Consider the following 22,334-nt stretch of genomic DNA (forward strand, 5'->3'; position numbering starts at 1 on the left):
TCTCCTGTATCTACTTTACAGCGTTGGTCAAGCAAGGTATTTTATCCAAGAGGAGACTGAGGGCAGCGAGATATAACAGACCGCTGCTGCAGTGGGGACTGCGGACTCTAATCATTCGCTAAATGAAGTTGGCATGTTTGTTTCTCTTTCTAATTTCTAGCCAAGTGTCTTTAAACATCACAATGATGCACACATTCAAAGCCCCAGTACCTGATTTCCTCAATGGAAAACCATCAAAAGTGATGCACAGGTACTGTGTAGTGGAGAAGAGAATAAAAAAAAACTGATATTTTTTTTTCCCGACAGAGAAATGATATAACTTGACGAAAGAAAATATTATAATTAACGCTAAATGGGAACATCCATCCATCCATTATCTTCCGCTTATCCGAGGTCGGGTCGCGGGGGCAACAGCCTAAGCAGGGAAACCCAGACTTCCCTCTCCCCAGCCACTTCGTCTAGCTCTTCCCGGGGGATCCCGAGGCGTTCCCAGGCCAGCCGGGAGACATAGTCTTCCCAACGTGTCCTGGGTCTTCCCCGTGGCCTCCTACCGGTTGGACGTGCCCTAAACACCTCCCTAGGGAGGCGTTCGGGTGGCATCCTGACCAGATGCCAGAACCACCTCATCTGGCTCCTCTCCATGTGAAGGAGCAGCGGCTTTACTTTGAGTTCCTCCCGGATGGCAGAGCTTCTCACCCTAAGGGAGAGACCTGGAAACTCATTTCGGCCGCTTGTACCCGTGATCTTATCCTTTCGATCATGACCCAAAGCACATGACCATAGGTGAGGATGGGAACGTAGATCGACCGGTAAATTGAGAGCTTTGCCTTCCGGCTCAGCTCCTTCTTCACCACAACGGATCGGTACAACGTCCGCATTACTGAAGACGCCGCACCGATCCGCCTGTCGATCTCACGATCCACTCTTCCCTCACTCGTGAACGAGACTCCTAGGTACTTGAACTCCTCCACTTGGGGCAGGGTCTCCTCCCCAACCCGGAGATGGCATTCCACCCTTTTCCGGGCGAGAACCATGGAGGTGCTGATTCTCATTCCGGTCGCTTCACACTCGGTTGCGAACCGATCCAGCGAGAGCTGAAGATCCTGGTCGGATGAAGCCATCAGGACCACATCATCTGCAAAAAGCAGAGACCTAATCCTGCGGTCACCAAACTGGATCCCCTCAACGCCTTGACTGCGCCTAGAAATTCTGTCCATAAAAGTTATGAACAGAATCGGTGACAAAGGACAGCCTTGGCGGAGTCCAACCCTCACTGGAAATGTGTTCGACTTACTGCCGGCAATGCGGACCAAGCTCTGGCACTGATCGTACAGGGAACGGACCGCTAAATGGGCGCAGTAAAACGAAAATCAATATAATGCCAGTATTCGGTAAGAAAGACTGAACAGTAGATTCCGTATTTCCAAAGCCGAGTTAAAAGCTACACGAGTCATTACAAAACGGAGCCAAATCACTGCAGTAACACACTAATAGGCTTGGCTTACAGTGGCTGTTGCTTTTGGAAATAAAAACTTTACCCGAAAGGCGTTGAGGTGTGACTTGCCCAAACACTTGACTGTTTTACTTGGCACAACAGCGCTAAGCTGGTACAGGTCAATACTGTGCGGGCGCCACGTGGCCACGCAGGATTGGGTCATTGCTTTTTGTTTGTGCTTAAACAGACATGACTAATGGAATGTCTAGGGCGGACAAGTGCCAAAGTGTAAAAAGGCACAAGTGACTGCGTGGGGTCTGAATGAAATGCTTCCAGTCAGAGACGGCAAAGTCCTCCACAATTCTGGTGGAATTCTTCCCTTTAATTGATTGAGTTAAGAAATTATTCTAATAAGCCTTGGTGGTAAACTGAACTAAGATTGAATGAGAACTAAGGACCGGTAAAAATTTCTGCTTAATGGAGTGTAATAATGGGGGTGTGTCCTAAGGTTTTTGACCACATTTGGAGGGTATTGTACAAGATCATAATAAAACCAACAAGCAGAAACTAAATTTTGAAACATGGAAAATACCATATTAACCCGAATATAAGACAACCTCGATTATACTATTAGTAGGGGTGTAACGGTACGTGTATTTGTATTGAACCGTTTCGGTACGGGGTGTACCCAACGAGTTTCTAAGCTAAATCTTAACAAGCTGCTTTGCTTCTTCTGCCTCTGTCTCAGCACCCAGCACTGTCCCACCCACACAACCATCTGATTGGTTATATATATAGCGGTAACAGCCAATCAGCAGTGCGTATTCAGAGCACAAGTAGTAAATGCTTCAGCGTCGAGCAGATAAGTGTTTAGCAGGTGAGCATAAGGCAGCGTACTCTCCCCAAATGATAATAAACACCTCCCAGTAAACTACTACTAAAATCACTATGAGCCTGTTGACTTTCTAGAAACATAAACTGCAGCTCAGCTTGCTCGTAGTTCTGGCTTGAAGTGAAGGCTAATTAGATTTTAGCGTAACAGTCGCTCATTTTGCGGTGTGTGTGTGTGCGTGTTTTACGGACAGAAAAGCTTTGAATGGCAGGGTCCCTGCTATCACATGTTCTTCCCTGTATTTGATTGGGTTAAGAAATTATTCTAATAAGCCTTGGTGGTAAACTGAACTAAGATTGAATGAGAACTAAGGACCGGTAAAAATTTCTGCTTAATGGAGTGTAATAATGGGGGTGTGTCCTAAGGTTTTTGACCACATTTGGAGGGTATTGTACAAGATCATAATAAAACCAACAAGCAGAAACTAAATTTTGAAACATGGAAAATACCATATTAACCCGAATATAAGACGACCTCGATTATACTATTAGTAGGGGTGTAACGGTACGTGTATTTGTATTGAACCGTTTCGGTACGGGGTGTATCGAACAAGGTTCTAAGCTAAATCTTAACAAGCTGCTTTGCCTCTTCTGCCTCTGTCTCAGCACCCAGCATTGTCCCACCCACACAACCATCTGATTGGTTACATATATAGCGGTGACAGCCAATCAGCAGTGCGTATTCAGAGCGCAAGTAGTAAATACTTCAGCGTCGAGCAGATAAGTGTTTATATATAACCCCAATTCTTCAGAGTTTGCACTGGCTCCCTGTTCGTTTTAGAATTGATTTTAAAACATTGCTGTTTGTTTTTAAATCTTTACATGGACTGGCACCTCAATATATCTCGGACCTCATCCAAATTTACGTTCCTGCGCGCGCTCGGAGGTCTGAGAGCCAGCTCCAGCTCGTGGTGCCCAAGACCAGACTTAAGACCAGGGGAGACAGGGCCTTCTCTGTGGTCGGCCCTAAGCTCTGGAACACTCTGCCCCTCCATGTTCAAACTGCTTCCACAGTGGAGTGTTTTAAGTCTCGTCTTAAGACCCACTTTTATTCTTTGGCTTTTAACACTACGTGAGTTGTGTGGTCCCCTGTCCTATGTTGTCCTCTGTAGTTTTTATACACTTAGATTTTTATTTTACTGTTTTAATTGATTTTACCCTTTAAAATAGTTTTTAATCATATTTGTTTTTATATTGTTTTTATTGGTTTTATTTGTATTTATTTTTTGTTTTATTCAGTCATTGGTGGAGCATAATATTGCTGTTTTTTTGTTTTGTTTTTCCATCCATCCATCCATCTTCTTCCGCTTATCCGAGGTCGGGTCGCGGGGGCAACAGCCTAAGCAGGGAAACCCAGACTTCCCTCTCCCCAGCTACTTCGTCTAGCTCTTCCCGGGGGATCCCGAGGCGTTCCCAGGCCAGCCGGGAGACAAAGTCTTCCCAACGTGTCCTGGGTCTTCCCCGTGGCCTCCTACCGGTTGGACGTGCCCTAAACACCTCCCTAGGGAGGCGTTCGGGTGGCATCCTGACCAGATGCCCGAACCACCTCATCTGGCTCCTCTCGATGTGAAGGAGCAGTGGCTTTACTTTGAGTTCCTCCCGGATGGCAGAGCTTCTCACCCTATCTCTAAGGGAGAGCCCCGCCACCCGACGGAGGAAACTCATTTCAGCCGCTTGTACCCGTGATCTTATCCTTTCGGTCACGACCCAAAGCTCATGACCATAAGTAGAGATGGGAACGTAGATCGATCGGTAAATTGAGAGCTTTGCCTTCCGGCTCAGCTCCTTCTTCACGGCAACGGATCGGTACAACGTCCGCATTACTGAAGACGCCGCACCGATCCGCCTGTCGATCTCACGATCCACTCTTCCCTCACTTGTGAACAAGACTCCTAGGTACTTGAACTCCTCCACTTGGGGCAGGGTCTCCTCCCCAACCCGGAGATGGCACTCCACCCTTTTCCGGGCGTGTTTTGTTTTTTAAATATTATTTTTAATATGGCTGTGCAGCACTTTGGAAACGTTATTGTTGTTTAAATGTGCTATATAAATAAAGTGGATTGGATTGGATTAGCAGGTGAGCATAAGGCAAGCGTACTCTCCCCAAATGATAATAAACACCTCCCAGTAAACTACTACTAACATCACTATGAGCCTGTTGACTTTGTAGAAACTTAAACTCCAGCTCAGCTTCCTCATAGTTCTGGCTTGAAGTGAAGGCTAATTAGCTTTTAGCGTAACGGTAGCTCATTTTGCAGTATGTGTGTTTTACGGACAGAAAAGTTTTGAATGGCAGGGTCCCTGCTATCACAAGGTTGATAAAAATATAACATTTACATAATAGAAATCAACTACAGGCTTCCCAAAAGCTGTGATAAATTAAGCATGATGAGTTGACTTGAAACTGTTTAATGTTGCACTCTTTATATGTAGAAGAAAAGTTTTGTCCTTTTTTTTTAATCTGAGCGACAATTTGAGGCAGTTTAATGTTGATTAACGTGGGCAGAATTATTATATTGTTCCCAATGTTAACATGATAAAGCCATTGTTTACAAATTTGGTAAATAAATAACCCAAAAAATGTATATTTTGTTGTTTTCTTACTGTACCGAAAATGAACTGAACCGTGACCTTTAAACCGAAGTACGTACCGAACCAAAATTTTTGTGTAACGTTACACCCCTATCTATTAGTAAAACAACAACTCTGTAAATTGCAATCAATAACAATGATAACGCTCCTTTAATCCCAATTATCTTAAAATTAGCATCATCTTGTTTGCTAACTTGCCCAGCTTGTCTTTGCTTCCCTTCGGGTTATTGGCGAATGTGAGTGACCGGAACTAAAGCTATGGGTTTGGCACCATCTGAATTTTCATATCCCGAATATATGAGGCCCATATTTTCCAGATAAGAAAATACCGTCTTATATTTGCGTCGATACTGTACTGTGATGCGACACGAACAAAGTACAACTTTCATGACATTTTACCTCAGTGCCCTGCTCAGTTTATCGTAATTCATTTGGGGCTTGCACTTCCTGGCCCCCCAGAGTCGGGCCACCTCGTCCGGGTCCTTGATGACGAACTCGCCATAGTCCCCCTGCCAGGCGATGACATCGTGGTACTCCTCTTTCCTCAGAAGCTCCAGGATAAAGTGCCACAGCTGGATCTGCCTGGAACCCGGGCTGGACTCTGGCTTGTAGGCCCAGTCAGGGAAGGCGAACCCTGTCAACAGAAGGACAGACAGCTGTGAAGTAATCGTATGCTGCGATACCACGGCAGCTTACAAGCCGAGGTGCGTTTTGTTTCATAAAAGTCAAGGAGTTTTCTGCGTTTCGACGTGATGAGAGTCAGCAGTTTTGTGGATGTTTCAGGTGAGTGCGGTCTACAAGAGCAAAGAGGATTATGAGTGTCTAGCCAAGTATAGATCACACATAAGAGCGCAGCTTAGTCAAGCTTGGAGTAGAGTGGCCTCATTCATATTTCACAAAGCACATAAATGTCTGCTTGCTAACCTTTCCCTCTGCTTCCCTACAACGTCTGCTACGCTCAAACAATTCCTTGCCGTGTTTCCACTAATAGCCTCAGCAAGCAATCTATCTGATCAGAACCATACCACTTTTAGCCACACTTTGCCCGTGGTGGTACAGAAGAGGGAACTCAACACAGAGTCCGCTGATTGGTGGACAGAGAACGGGCATTTGCATAACAAATGGACCATTCCAAGACGAGTCATTGCGAGCTGACCATGCAGTGATTAGCAGCTTACCATGAATTGATTAACGTGGACCCCGACTTAAACAAGTTGAAAAACTCATAAGGGTGTTACCATTTAGTGGTCAATTGTACGGAATATGTACTGTACTGTGCAATCTAATAATAAACGTTTCAATCAATCAATCAGATCTGAACTGAACTAAAACGCCTGGTAGAAATGTGCCTGTAAAAATCAGGGCAAGATTTGGACAACATGGTTATTTGGAGACAATTACAATTTTTTTAAATGTTGGTCATTGTAGCTCGAAGACAAAATGAAATTGATTAAATGCGATATCCTCAGATCAGAATGGGGCTTCTTTCAAACGTGGATCTAAACTGAATAGGAATCGGGTCAAAGCGCCAACAAACACCCACTAGAATCAAAGCATTCATTCATTTCAACCTTTAAAGGGGAACATTATCACCAGACCTATGTAAGCGTCAATATATACCTTGATGGCGCAGAAAAAAAGACCATCTATTTTTTTAACCGATTTCCGAACTCTAAATGGGTGAATTTCGGCAAATTAAACGCCTTTCTGTTTATCGCGCTGGAAGCGATGACGTCAGAATGTGACGTCGCCGAGGTAACACACCCACCATTTTCATTTTCAACACATTACAAACACCGGGTCTCAGCTCTGTTATTTTCCGTTTTTTGGACTATTTTTTGGAACCTTGGAGACATCATGCCTCGACGGTGTGTTGTCGGAGGGTGTAACAACACTAACAGGGAGGGATTCAAGTTGCACCACTGGCCCGAAGATGCCAAAGTGTCTGCCGCCAGACCCCCATTGAATGTGCCAGAGTGTCCCCACATTTGACCGGCGATGCTAAGGCAGACATGGCACAGAGATGTATGGATAACCTGCAGGTGCATTTGCAACGATAGTCAACGAAATCACAAAGGTGAGTTTTGTTGATGTTGACTGCCAGCTAATCGATGCTAACATGCTACGCTAATCGATGCTAACATGCTATTTACCGGCGGTGCTAAAGCAGACATGGCACAGAGATGTATGGATAACCTGTAGATGCATTTGCAACTATATTACGTTTCCTTCCACCCACTTTTAATGCGAAAAAAACACTTACCAATCGACGGATTTAAGTTGCTCCAGTGTCAAAAGATGCGAAAGTCCTGATCGTTTGGTCCGCACATTTTACCGGCGATGCTAACGCAGCTATTCGGCCATGCTAAGGCTATGAATAGCGTCAATAGCTATTCGCTCAATAGCTTCAGTTTCTTCTTCAATATTTTCATACTCCAACCATCTGTTTCAATACATGCGTAATCTGTTGAATCGCTTAAGTCGCTGAAATCCGAGTTTGAATCTGAGCTAATGTCGCTATATCTTGCTGTGGTATTCCCATTGTTTGTTTACATTGGCAGCACTGTGTGACGTCACAGGGAAATGGCCAGTGTCTTCGCAGAGAGTCGAAAATAAGGCACTTTAAAGCTTTATTTAGGGATATTCCGAGACCGGTAAAATTTTGAAAAAAACTTCAAAAAATACAACAAGCCACTGGGAACTGATTTTTATTGTTTTTAACCCTTTTGAAATTGTTATAATGTTCCCCTTTAAACAGCTGTCTAGAGCAGGCGTAGGCAATTAATTTGACTCGGGGGCCAAATTTAGAAAAAAAAATAGTGTCTGGGGGCCGGTATATCTATTTTTAGGAACACTAATACAAACCCTCACAATAACGTCTGATTGAATGCTAAAACTTTTATGACAGACGGCCTTAAAAAACATAAGGGAATTTTACTCTTTTTTACTGAATGAGACACTCAGAATGTACATGAAAATAAAGAATGTGGGGATTTACAACATCAACTATGAAAGATAAAACACTAAATATTGACAACATATGAACGTCACACACGCTTTCGATCGACATGTTTTACAATCAAACGAAACAACAAAAACAATATGAACGTGAAGGGTACAAAAAAACCCCCCAAAAACTACAATCTGATATATCACTAAGCTTTAGAACTTTATTGTAAAAATCTCCTTCCGCGTCTGTCCCTGACACCAACATTTCAGGCTGGCAGCGCTGAAAACACTCCGTGGAAACGCTCCCCACCCAGACTGCTTGGTGCCTCATCTGAGCTGCTGTGACTTAAGATTACTATAGTAACTAATAGGGCTGCGAATATTTGGGTGTCCCACGATTCGATTCAATATCGATTCTTGGGGTCGTTATTCGATAATATATCGATTTTTTCGATTCAACGCGATTCTCGATTCAGAAACTATATTTTTCCGATTCAAAACGATTCTGTATTCATTTAATACATAGGATTTCAGCAGGATCTACCCCAGTCTGCTGACATGCGGGCAAAGTAGTAGATTTTTTAAAATAAGCTTTTATTATTGTAAAGGACAATGTTATATCAACTGATTGCAATAATGTAAATTTGTTTTAACTATTAAACGAATCAAAAATATGACTTATTTTATCTTTGTGAAAACATTGGACACAGTGTGTTGTCAAGCTTATGAGATGCCATGCAAGTGTAAGCCACTGTGACACTATTGTTCTTTTTTATTATTTTTGTAAATGTCTAATAATAATGTCAATGAGGGATTTTTAATCACTGCTATGCTGAAATTATAACTAATATTGATACTGTTGTTGATAATATTCATTTTTGTTTCACTACTTTTGGTTTGTTCTGTGTGGTGTTTGTGTCTCCTCTCAATTGCTCTGTTTATTGCAGTTCTGAGTGTTGCTGGGTCAGGTTCGGTTTTGGAATTGGATTGCATTGTTATGGTATTGCTGTGTATTGGTTTGTTGGATTGATAAAAAAATAAATAATAATAAATTTAAAAAAACAGACGATTAAAAAAAATAAATCGATTCTGAATCGCACAACGTGAGAATCGCGATTCGTATTCAAATCCATTTTTCCCCACACCCCTGGTAACTAGTTAGATTACCCTAGTAACTAATTAGATGACCATAGTAACTAATTAGATGACCATAGTAACTAATAAGATGACCATAGTAACTAATTGGATGACCATAGTAACTAATTAGATGACCATAGTAACTAATTAGATGACCACAGTAACTAATTAGATGACCATAGTAACTAATTAGATCACCATAGTAACTAATTAGATGACCATAGTAACTAAATAGATGACCATAGTAACTAATTAGATCACCATACTAACTAATTAGATGACCATAGTAACTAATTAGATTACCATAGTAACTAATAAGATGACCATAGTAACTAATTAGATGACCATAGTAACTAATTAGATTACCATAGTAACTAATAAGATGACCATAGTAACTAATTAGATGACCATAGTAACTAATTAGATGACCATAGTAACTAATTAGATTACCATAGTAACTAATAAGATGACCATAGTAACTAATTAGATGACCATAGTAACTAATTAGATGACCATAGTAACTAATTACATGACCATAGTAACTAATTAGATGACCATAGTAACTAATTAGATGACCATAGTAACTAATTAGATGACCATAGTACCTAATTAGATGACCATAGTAACTAATTAGATTACCATAGTAACTAGTATATCATGCAAAAGTGCAGATTCCAACCATTGAAATACTTTGCATAGTTCAAGAATTACGGTCATTGAAAACATCACTGCACATCAGAATGGTGGCTACAGTTTCAATTTTTAAAGATCTAGAAAAATTATTTGGTAATGTCCGGCGGCCCAGATTGAAAAGCTTAAAGGGCTGTATGTGGCCCCCGGGCCTTCATTTGCCCAGTCTGGTCTAGAGCAGGGGTCGGGAACCTTTTTGGCTGAGGGAGCCATGAAAGCCAAATATTTAAAAATGTATTTCCGTAAGAGCCATATCATATTTAATAACACTGAACACAACTAAACGCGTGCATTTTTAAGTAAGACCAACATTTCTAGAGTATAATAGGTCTCTTATTCTTTGTAATAACATTGTTATTCTGAAGCTAACTGTGGTGGGGGCGTGGCCTGTGGGCCTGCAGCAAACCTGGGTGTCCCAAGACCGGCCTCGAAATCAGCGACAGGTGCGTAGACGGCCCACCTGGGCCTTGTTATCTAATCACCTGTCGCTCTGTTATAAGCAGCAGCCAGGAGGAGAGACGGGGTGGAGGCTGGAGCCAGAGCGCGAGCGAGAGAGAAAAAGACAATTGCTGGAAAGCAACTGAGAGACTTATTGAAAAATAAAACAATAATGTAACCCTGAAAAGGGCTCCGATGTCGGTCTGAAGAACCCCCAGGATGGCAAGCCCCAGACTAACCAATAATAAATAAATTACTTCTTACCATTAACGCAACTTCTTGAACATAAAAAAGCATGAGAATGTTTCATATTTTGAACGTTATTTTTAACACTGTTATTACAAGTGGAATTATTCATAATTATCGCGTTAAGGAATGTCAGCTCAGATTTATCCGAGAGCCAGATGCAGTCATCAAAAGAGCCACATCTGGCTCTAGAGCCATAGGTTCCCTAACCCTGGTCTAGAGGGTGCTAACTTTCCAAAGTCATAAAAGCATTATACCCCGCCTTCTTCCGGCTTTGAGCATGTAAACTATGCTGTTTGTTGTCACTTAATTATAGCTTTTTTTCTCAACTTTAACAACTTATGAGCTCTCATTGAATCTGCATTCTATCGTGACAAGATGACTGCAAATTGTTTCTTAGGAACTGCTTTTGTTTATGTGCACGAGACAGCTGTGAGTGACAGCCTGAACACTGCAGTATTTTCTCAGGGCCAATGAGCAATTTTGATTCAATATAATAACTGTTTGTGAAAAATACTGACATTTAAAAAATATACAGATTCTGTTAAACCACTAATGGTAACATAAGGTGTTCTGGTTATATTTTCTTTGAACAAGATGCAAACAGCTCCTTTAAACTTGCAATAAGAAACAGATGTTTAATGTTCCTTAAGATTAAAAAAAAAAAAATAAAGCCAATAATGCCATTTTTTGTGGTCCCCTTTATTCAGAAAAGTAGCGAGAAGTACCGAAAAGTATTGAAATACATGGTAGTACCGGTACTAAAATATTGGTATCAGGAAAACACGACTTTGTAGGGCAGCAATTGATTGATTGATTGATTGATACTTTTATTAGTAGATTGCACAGTTCAGTACATATTCCGTACAATTGACCACTAAATGGTAACACCCCAATAATTTTTTCAACTTGTTTAAGTCGGGGTTCACGTTAATCAATTCATGGCAAATCTTTGGGTGTCCCACAATTCGATTTAATATCGATTCTTGGGGTCGCGATTCGATTATAAATCGATTTTATTCGCTTCAACGCGATTTTCGATTCAAAATCGATATTTTTCCGATTCAAAACAATTCTGTATTCATTCAATACATAGGATTTCAGCAGGATCTACCCCAGTCTGCTGACATGCTAGTAAAGTAGTACATTTTTTAAAAAAGCTTTTATAATTGTCAAGGACAATGTTTTATCAACTGATTGCAATAATGTAATTTTTTTCCAAATATTTAAACGAACCAAAAATATGACTTATTTTATCTTTGTGAAAACATTGGACACAGTGTGTTGTCAAGCTTATGAGATGTGATGCAAGTGTAAGCCACTGTGACACTATTGTTCTTTTTGATTTTTTTTATAAAAGTCTAATGATAATGTCAATGAGGGATTTTTAATCACTGTTATGCTGAAATTATAACTAATATTGATACAGTTGTTGATAATATTAATTTTTGTTTCACTACTTTTGGTTTGTTCTGTGTCGTGTTTGCTCTGTTTATTGCAGTTCTGAGTGTTGCTGGGTCAGGTTTGGTTTTGGAATTGTATTGTATTGTTATGGTATTGCTGTGTATTGTTTTGTTGTATTGATAAAAAAATTTAATAAAAAAAATCCATCCATCCATCATCTTCCGCTTATCCGAGGTCGGGTCGCGGGGGCAGCAGCTTAAGCAGGGAAGCCCAGACTTCCCTCTCCACAGCCACTTCGTCTAGCTCTTCCCGGGGGATCCCGAGGCGTTCCCAGGCCAGCCGGGAGACATAGTCTTCCCAACGTGTCCTGGGTCTTCCCCGTGGCCTCCTACCGGCTGGATGTGCCCTAAACACCTCCCTAGGGCATCCTGACCAGATGCCCGAACCACCTCATCTCGCTCCTCTCGATGTGGAGGAGCAGCGGCTTTACTTTGAGTTCCTCCCGGATGGCAGAGCTTCTCACCCTATCTCTAAGGGAGAGACCCAAACTCATTTGGGCCGCTTGTACCCGTGATCTTATCCTTCCGGTCATGACCCAAAGCTCATGACCATAGGTGAGGATGGGAACGTAGATCGACCGGTAAATTGAGAGCTTTGCCTTCCGGCTCAGCTCCTTCTTCACCACAACGGATCGGTACAACGTTCGCATTACTGAAGACATAGTCTTCCCAACGTGTCCTGGGTCTTCCCCGTGGCCTCCTACCGGCTGGATGTGCCCTAAACACCTCCCTAGGGCATCCTGACCAGATGCCCGAACCACCTCATCTCGCTCCTCTCGATGTGGAGGAGCAGCGGCTTTACTTTGAGTTCCTCCCGGATGGCAGAGCTTCTCACCCTATCTCTAAGGGAGAGACCCAAACTCATTTGGGCCGCTTGTACCCGTGATCTTATCCTTCCGGTCATGACCCAAAGCTCATGACCATAGGTGAGGATGGGAACGTAGATCGACCGGTAAATTGAGAGCTTTGCCTTCCGGCTCAGCTCCTTCTTCACCACAACGGATCGGTACAACGTTCGCATTACTGAAGACGCCGCACCGATCCGCCTGTTGATCTCACGATCCACTCTTCCCCCACTCGTGAACAAAACTCCTAGGTACTTGAACTCCTCCACTTGGGGCAGGGTCTCCTCCCCAACCCGGAGATGGCACTCCACCCTTTTCCGGGCGAGATCCATGGACTCGGACTTGGAGGTGCTGATTCTCATTCCGGTCGCTTCACACTCGGCTGCAAAACGATCCGGCGAGAGCTGAAGATCCCGGCCAGATGAAGCCATCAGGACCACATCATCTGCAAAAAGCAGAGACCCAAACCGGAACCCCTCAACGCCTTGACTGCGCCTAGAAATTCTGTCCAATGAAGTTATGAACAGAATCGGTGACAAAGGACAGCCTTGGCGGAGTCCAACCCTCACTGGAAACGTGTCCGACTTACTGCCGGCAACGCAAAAAATATTGTTTTTTAAAAATGAGAATCGATTCTGAATCGCACAACGTGAGAATCGCGATTCGTATTCGAATCGATTTTTTCCCACACCCCTACTAATTTGTATATATTGATATTTGGCTAGTAGAAAAAAAAACAGCCTGCATTTCTTAACCACAGAAACAAAGGAGGCCACAAAACAGCTCTTATGCGTTACGTTCTAACAATTTGTATGTTTTAACTGTTCCCCATGTACGAACTGAATTTGGCAAAAGAGCTTTTGGTATTGCTGCCCCTATGGCATGGAATGCATTGCAGACGAAACTGAAACTCACTGAACTAATTCCATTTGGAGCCTTCCGTTCTGTCCTGAGGGACAGAGAGCAAGAGACTTTTGCTCAGTGCCTGTGTTTTTAAAAGGTTTAAATCTTTATTGTTTTACAGTTCTCTTGTATGTATTTTAAAATGTATGCCTTAATGTATTACTTTTTTGAAACTGCTCTGTGACATCAATCAATCAATCAATCAATGTTTATTTATATAGCCCCAAATCACAAATGTCTCAAAGGACTGCACAAATCATTACGACTACAACATCCTCGGAAGAACCCACAAAAGGGCAAGGAAAACTCACACCCAGTGGGCAGGGAGAATTCACATCCAGTGGGACGCCAGTGACAATGCTGACTATGAGAAACCTTGGAGAGGACCTCAGATGTGGGCAACCCCCTCCCACCTCTAGGGGACCGAAAGCAATGGATGTCGAGCGGGTCTAACATGATACTGTGAAAGTTCAATCCATAGTGGCTCCAACACAGCCGCGAGAGTTCAGTTCAAGCGGATCCAAGACAGCAGCGAGAGTCCCGTCCACAGGAAACCATCTCAAGCGGATCAGCAGCGTAGAGATGTCCCCAACCGATACAGGCGAGCGGTCTATCCTGGGTCTCGACTCTGGACAGCCAGTACTTCATCCATGGTCATCGGACCGGACCCCCTCCACAAGGGAGGGGTGGACATAGGAGAAAGAAAAGAAGCGGCAGATCAACTGGTCTAAAAAGGAGGTCTATTTAAAGGCTAGAGTATACAGATGAGTTTTAAGGTGAGACTTAAATGCTTCTACTGAGGTAGCATCTCGAACTGTTACCGGGAGGGCATTCCAGAGTACTGGAGCCCGAACGGAAAACGCTCTATAGCCCGCAGACTTTTTTTGGGCTCTAGGAATCACTAATAAGCCGGAGTCTTTTGAACGCAGATTTCTTGCCGGGACATATGGTACAATACAATCGGCAAGATAGGATGGAGCTAGACCGTGTAGTATTTTATACGTAAGTAGTAAAACCTTAAAGTCACATCTTAAGTGCACAGGAAGCCAGTGCAGGTGAGCCAGTATAGATATATATGTAGGTATATATGTATATAAAGGTATATACAGTATAGATATATATGTAGGTATATATGTATATAAAGGTATATACAGTATAGATATATATGTATGTATATATGTATATAAAGGTATATACAGTATAGATATATATGTAGGTATATATGTATATAAAGGTATATACAGTATAGATATATATGTAGGTATATATGTATATAAAGGTATATACAGTATAGATATATATGTATGTATATATGTATATAAAGGTATATACAGTACAGGCGTAATATGATCAAACTTTCTTGTTCTTGTCAAAAGTCTAGCAGCCGCATTTTGTACCAGCTGTAATCTTTTAATGCTAGACATGGGGAGACCCGAAAATAATACGTTACAGTAATCGAGACGAGACGTAACAAACGCATGGATAATGATCTCGGCGTCTTTAGTGGACAAAATGGAGTGAATTTTAGCGATATTACGGAGATGAAAGAAGGCCGTTTTAGTAACGCTGTTGACCTCTTGGCCAGGTCACCCTTGTGAAAGAGATCTTGATCTCAATGGGTTTCTTATCTGGTTAAATAAAGGTTCTACAGAAAAAAATATAAAAAAATAACTTAGAAGTCCAAGTGTCAGCACTTAGGTTTATGCAACATTAAGCCACAGTGGCTCTTTGCAGGAAACACACTAAAACCGCTATGCTCCAAAAAGTTGTGTTAGTGGGGACTCCTCCACCTCTTTCCCCGATGCAGTCACACTCTCCCATGACCAGAGGAAAAAACCATCCAGTCATCTCTCGTCTCAACACACCTGCTGCACAGAAGGCGTTGGTGTACATTACATGCACAGTGCGCCGCTGTTTGCATGAGAGCAACAAAGTTTGAGCCGTGCAGGAAATGAGGCTACGAGACAAACCATCAGATTATGGGCATACAGCCTGTCAATGGATTTACCCGGGCGAGATGGATCACTGCGATAATCTGCGGCGCTCTAACCTGCCCGTAACCATTTGGTGACTTGCATAACACAATCATGTCAGTGCCAACATCTGCCGGACTTTTATGAATCTGCACATTTATTTTGATTTTTTTTTTTTTTTTTCAGGCTCTTACATAACGCCTACAGAAGCGTGCACGAGCAGCTCTCCACTGCTTATGTTATTGACAACAGGCTGCACAGGGGTGTAATTGTGAAGACTGTGACTCACTCGCTATTACCACCTACTCGGAGTTCTATGGCACGATTTGGAGTATCCAAATAACACTCTCTGGAGCAAAACGCGTACACTCTTTCCAGTTCCAAATTCAAGACGGGATTTTAATAGCGCTGATTAATATGCAGCTTGAAGGAGGCCAATGACATGGTCAGGAGCCAGGCCTGCAGGTCACTATGTAGTCATAAGACATTTCATCAAAACATTTTGTTTCCATCACCACATTCTATCAAATATTCAAACAATCACTGGCTTGCCTGATGTTTGTCAGCCACTTAAGTGAAGAGGTCGCTAGTCCAATCTCCAATCATGCTGAGAGGAACAAACAAGCTGTGCTTATTGGGATCTTGAACGCTGACCTGCAGTTTTGCTATCTGGCTGACAGCGTCACAGCTAAGGAATACAGTATATTAAAATTTGCTTAACTTAACTTTGAGTTAAGTTGATTTTAAAATAGTTTTTAATCATATTTGTTTTTATATTGTTTTTATTGGTTTTATTTTTATTCATTTTTTGGTTTATTCAGTCATTGGTGGAGCATAATATTGTTTTTAACATGGCTGTGCAGCATTTTGGAAACGTTATTGTTGTTTAAATGTGCTATATAAATGAAGTGGATTGGATTGGATTGGATTGAGGTAAAATATTCTTCTAGGGAGTAAATACTCATTAAAGGTTTGAACAACTGGCATGCGTACAGATACACGAGACGAATTAAACTCGAACGGGTGTGCTTGTTTATTAAAAAAGGATGGCATCAAATGGCCATGTGTCCAAAAAAGGGAAAACACACTAAAGCAGGGGTGCCCACACTTTTTCTGCAGGCGAGCTACTTTTCAATTGACCAACTCGAGGGGATCTACCTCATTTATATATATCATTTATATTTATTTATTTATGAAAGAGACATTTTTGTAAACAAGTTAAATGTGTTTAATGACAATACAAGCATGTGTAACACATATAGATGTCTTTCTTTCACAAAGACAAGAATATAAGTTGGTGTATTACCTGATTCTGATGACTTGCATTGATTGGAATCAGACAGTAATGATGATAACGCCCACATTTTCAAATGGAGGAGAAAAAAAGTTGTCCTTTCTGTACAATACCACATGAAAGTGCTTGGTTTTTGGCATCTAATTCATCCAGCTTCCATACACTTTACAAGAAAAACATTGGCGGCAAATTCCGTAGCTTGCTTGATTGACATTCACGGCACCCGAGGGTCTTGTGAGATGTCGTTTTTTCATTTTTATTATTAAAAAATGACAGAGAGGAAGGCGAGAAACACTTTTTATTTCAACAGACTTTCGCGCCGTCCCTTCCGTCAAAACTCTAAAGGCCGACTGCACATTTCCTATCTTCACAATAAAAGCCCTGCTTCATGCTGCCTGCGCTAACAAAATAAGAGTCTCAGAAAGCTGGCGTGCACAAGTGATGTGCACGCCAGCTTTCTGAGGGATCGCTTGTGCACGGCAGCTTTCCGAGACTCTGTATTTAGTTAGCGCAGTCAGCATTTTTATTGTGAAGATAGGAAATGTGCAGTCGGCCTTTAGAGTTTTGATGGAAGGTACGGCGCGAGAGTCTGTTGAAATAAAAAGTGTTTCTCGCCTTCCTCTCGGTCATATTTTCATAATAATGATCTTGCAGCAGCCAGCGTCATCTCACAAGACCCTCCGGTACCGTGAATGTCATTTAAGTGACGTCTTGGTGAAGATTGATGATCACTAATTTTTAGGTCTATTTTTTTTAAAAGCCTGGCTGGAGATCGACTGACACACCCCCCGCGGTCGACTGGTAGCTCGCGATCGACGTAATGGGCACCCCTGCACTAAAGGGTGTTAAAATAACAACACCGTATTTTCCGTACTATAAGGTGCACCTAAGCGCCCCTTTTTTTCCTCAAAACTCGACAGTGCGGCTTATAACCCGGTGCGCCTAATGTATGGAATAATGGCAATATGTCTCAAGTAAACAGCACCAACATTTTATATGTTCCATTGAAAATATAGAACATTACACACGGCGTTCAAAAGTCTATCAAAATGTTTTGAGACAAATCCGCTGTTGCCATTTCTAATATAAAGTAGTGTAAAGTTCTTACTTGTATCCGTCAGTAAACTCGCCATGAAAGCACTAAAACATGGGTGTCAAACTCAGGCCCGCGGGCCAAATTTGGCCAGCCGTGTAATTTCTCTTGGCCCTTGAGGCATTATCAAATTAACATTAGAGCTGGCACGCAGCTGTAGCACCGTATTTACCGCTAATACTCTTACTTGCCAACCCTCCCGATTTTCCCGGGAGACTCCCGAAGTTCAGTGTCCCTCCCGAATTTCATCCCGGGCAACAATATTGGGGGTGGGCCTTAAAGGCACTGCCTTTGGCGTTCTCTACAACCTGTCGCCACGTCAACTTTTCCTCCATACAAACAGCGTGTTGGCCCAGTCACATAATATATGCGGCTTATACACACACACACAAGTGAATGCAAGGCATATTTGGTCAACAGCCGTACAGGTCACACTGAGGGTGGCCGTATAAACAACTTTAACACTGTTAAAAGTATGCGCCACACTGTGAACCCACACCAAACAAGAATTACACATTTTGGGAGAACATCCGCACCGTAACACAACATAAACACAACAGAACAAATACCCACAATCCCTTGCAGCACTAACTCCTCCGGGATGCTACAATATATACCCTCCGCTATCGCCAAACCCCGTCCACCTCAACCCCGCCGCCGAAAAGAGGCATTCCGTTTTTATTAAAATTTTATTTGATATGCCATTGCTATTTTTTAATTATTATTATCATTTGAAAATCGATTTTGCATGTCACTATAAAGTTTTATACTGTAAGCCTTGCTTGTTCAAGATTCAATGAAAAACTTGTTTGGGTCCCTATTAAAAGGTTAATTTGTTCAACCTCGGCCCGCTGCTTTGTTCGGTTTAAAATTTTGCCCACTCTGTATTTGAGTTTGACACCCTTGCACTAAAACATACCGGTGTAGTGAGTTTAAATTATTCACCCAAGGAACTTTAGTTATAAATAAATAAATAAATGATAAATGGGTTGTACTTGTATAGCGCTTTTCTACCTTCAAGGTACTCAAAGCGCTTTGACACTACTTCCACATTTACCCATTCACACACACATTCACACACTGATGGAGGGAGCTGCCATGCAAGGCACTAGCCAGCACCCATCAGGAGCAAGGGTGAAGTGTCTTGCTCAGGACACAACGGACGTGACGAGGTTGGTAGTAGGTGGGATTTGAACCAGGGACCCTCGGGTTGCGCACGGCCGCTCTCCCACTGCGCCACGCCGTCCCTATTAGAGAGTTCCGGTCGGACGGTTTTTCACAGGACACTTTTCCGGCGTTTTGTTGTTGTTGTTTAAGGATTAGGAGATGCTGCTCCGTAATTGATTGAAGTAAAGTCAATTTAAGTAATGTCATGAAAACAGTTAGCTTCATCTTTTGACACTTATTCCACTCTCGTCCTTGCACGCTACACCGCTACAACAAAGATGTAGGGAAAAGACGCTGCCGAAGGTGAGCCACGTAAATAAGACCGCCCACAAAATGGCGCATCCGAAAGAGACTGTCAGAAAGCGGCTTGAAGATGATCTGTAAAACATAATCTAATCAACATTTTGACCAAAGAACCACCATTACATGTTATGTAGACCACAAGGAAGTGTTTACCATTTAGAAAAAAAAAATAATAATATGACTAAATTTTTGTTTAGTACGGGAGCTTTTTCATTTCGGGCTCCAGTACTCTGGAATGCCCTCCCGGTAACAGTTCGAGATGCTACCTCAGTAGAAGCATTTAAGTCTCACCTTAAAACTCATTTGTATACGTCATCGCCTCCAGCGCGATAAACAGAAAGGCGTTTAATTCGCCAAAATTCACCCATTTAGAGTTCGGAAATCGGTTAAAAAAATAGATGGTCTTTTTTCTGCACCATCAAGGTATATATTGACACTTACATAGGTCTGGTGATAATGTTCCCCTTTAACATACGGTTAAGGAAAGAGTTAGGGTCAGCTTTAGAGTTAGAGTTGGTGTTGGGGTTAGGGAAGACTCTTAGTTAATGGCTTACTGCTTGTATAATAAGGCCATGTAGAATAAGGCATTAATAAGTACTTAATAATGACTAATTAACAGCCAATATGTTACCATTTGCATGTTAATAATAAGCAACTCATTAATGGTTCCCTATACTAAAATGTTACCGTCAGTTTGAACAAAACAAGCTGATTGCGAAACAGACTTGTTGCACTGTATTAAGTGAAAACAACAACAGGCCAGTCGAGCCGAATGAGTGCATGCAGTAATGTGAGTCATTGAGCGTGTAATGATCTCTTTGACTTTGGTTGTTGCACCGCAGATGTCACCACAGTGAATAGTGGTGTTCACATACACTTACCGATGTCACGGTAAGAACATTTCTTATCACGGTCATTGTGACCAAAATTAACATGGTTATCATTAGGGATGCACCGATTAATCGGTAACCGAATATATTCGGCCGAATATGGCAAAAAAAGCCACATTCGGCCTTCGGTGGAATGAGTTAAAAACAAGGCCGAATAGTGGCGTGTGACGCAATTTTTTGACGCGGTGACGCAATCAACCAACGTGCAGTGATGTTGTGTACCTGTATAAGTGTATGAGGTTACAAGCACACACTTATTGAGATTTAGTGGGGCCTCTGTTTACATTATTAGCCTGTTGTGTAGGCTACCTGTATAAGTGTATGAGGTTACAAGCACACACTTAATTGAGATTTACTTGAGCCTTCTGTTTACATTATTAGCATATCTACTGTGGCTAAGCAGACTTTTGCCAAAAGGACAATAATTCATTTGTTGTGGGTTTATCCACTTTAATGCACTTTATTTTTTTTTCGAATGCATGTTTTGTTTGAAGGCCTGATATAAATGAAAAACTTTGTGCTTTTTTTGAAAAGCAAAGGCTCCTGGATTATTGAAAAAATGTCAATATTCCATAAAAAATTACTTTATTTGAAAAACATGTCTAAATATTTATTCTAGGCTATTTATGCAATATAAAAAAATTGTGAAAAACTGCATTCATTATTCGGTATTCGGCCGAGTGTTTGAATTTTATTCGGCTTCGGCCACAAATTTTCATTTCGGTGCATCCCTATCATTACTATAGCGGTGCTCCAATTTTTTTTACGAAGCAGTACTTAACTAAGTTGGATTTTTTTTTTTTTTTAAACACAGACAACACATTCAAAGTTATTTCCTATGTAGAGGAAACCTTATCTGCGATGAGGTGGCGACTAGTCCAGGGTGTACCCCGCCTTCCGCTCGATTGTAGCTGAGATAAGCACCAGCGCCCCCCCGCCACCCCGAAAGGGAATAAGCGGTAGAAAATGGATGGGAACCTTATTGTAGATAAAGACACTGTTCCATGTACCGCAAGTAGAAATTGACTGAGCATATGATAACAGCAGAGACATTATAAACAAAGCCATTAGGCAGAAACAAAATAACATCCATCCATCCATCTTCTTCCGCTTATCCGAGGTCGGGTCGCGGGGGCAACAGCCTAAGCAGGGAAACCCAGACTTCCCTCTCCCCAGCCACTTCGTCTAGCTCTTCCCGGGGGATCCCGAGGCGTTCCCAGGCCAGCCGGGAGACATAGTCTTCCCAACGTGTCCTGGGTCTTCCCCGTGGCCTCCTACCGGCTGGACGTGCCCTAAACACCTCCCTAGGGAGGCGTTCGGGTGGCATCCTGACCAGATGCCCGAACCACCTCATCTGGCTCCTCTCCATGTGAAGGAGCAGCGGCTTTACTTTGAGTTCCTCCCGGATGGCAGAGCTTCTCACCCTATCTCTAAGGGAGAGACCTGGAAACTCATTTCGGCCGCTTGTACCCGTGATCTTATCCTTTCGGTCATGACCCAAAGCTCATGACCATAGGTGAGGATGGGAACATAGATCGACCGGTAAATTGAGAGCTTTGCCTTCCGGCTCAGCTCCTTCTTTCCCACAACGGATCGGTACAACGTCCGCATTACTGAAGACGCCGCACCGATCCGCCTGTCGATAAAATAATAACATAAATAAATAAAAATACATGTGAACATTTTGCAAGATAGCATCTTATGGACATAAGAGATTTAAAAAAAAATATTTAAAAATTTAGCAAAACGGCACCTGATGGCCATAAGACTAAACCGCACTTTTTGTCCATGTAGTAAAAAATAGTGTTTATATAGTACAGGGGTAGGGAACCTAAGGCTCTAGAGCCAGATGTGGCTCTTTTGATGACTGCATCTGGCTCTCGGATAAATCTGAGCTGACTTTGCTTAACACGATAAGTAATGAATAATTCCACTTGTAATCACAGTGTTGAAAATAATGCTCAAGACATTCTCCTGCATTTTTAATCCATCCATCCATTTCTACCGCACCTGTTCAAGAAGTTG

The 22,334-nt window shown here is 42.1% G+C and overlaps 1 protein-coding gene across 1 annotated transcript in view; it reads right to left on the bottom strand.

Annotated features, from left to right (window-relative positions):
• Positions 1-22,334, bottom strand: part of erfl3 (Ets2 repressor factor like 3) — a 221,228-nt gene that overhangs the window by 49,300 nt on the left and 149,594 nt on the right. Inside the window, 1 exon segment of the mRNA XM_061915102.1 lies at positions 5,318-5,552. Coding sequence (XP_061771086.1) covers positions 5,318-5,552 — 235 coding nt within the window.

The sequence above is a fragment of the Nerophis ophidion genome, linkage group LG11 (genome assembly GCF_033978795.1).
Source record: "Nerophis ophidion isolate RoL-2023_Sa linkage group LG11, RoL_Noph_v1.0, whole genome shotgun sequence".
In the NCBI taxonomy this organism is placed as follows: domain Eukaryota; kingdom Metazoa; phylum Chordata; class Actinopteri; order Syngnathiformes; family Syngnathidae; genus Nerophis; species Nerophis ophidion.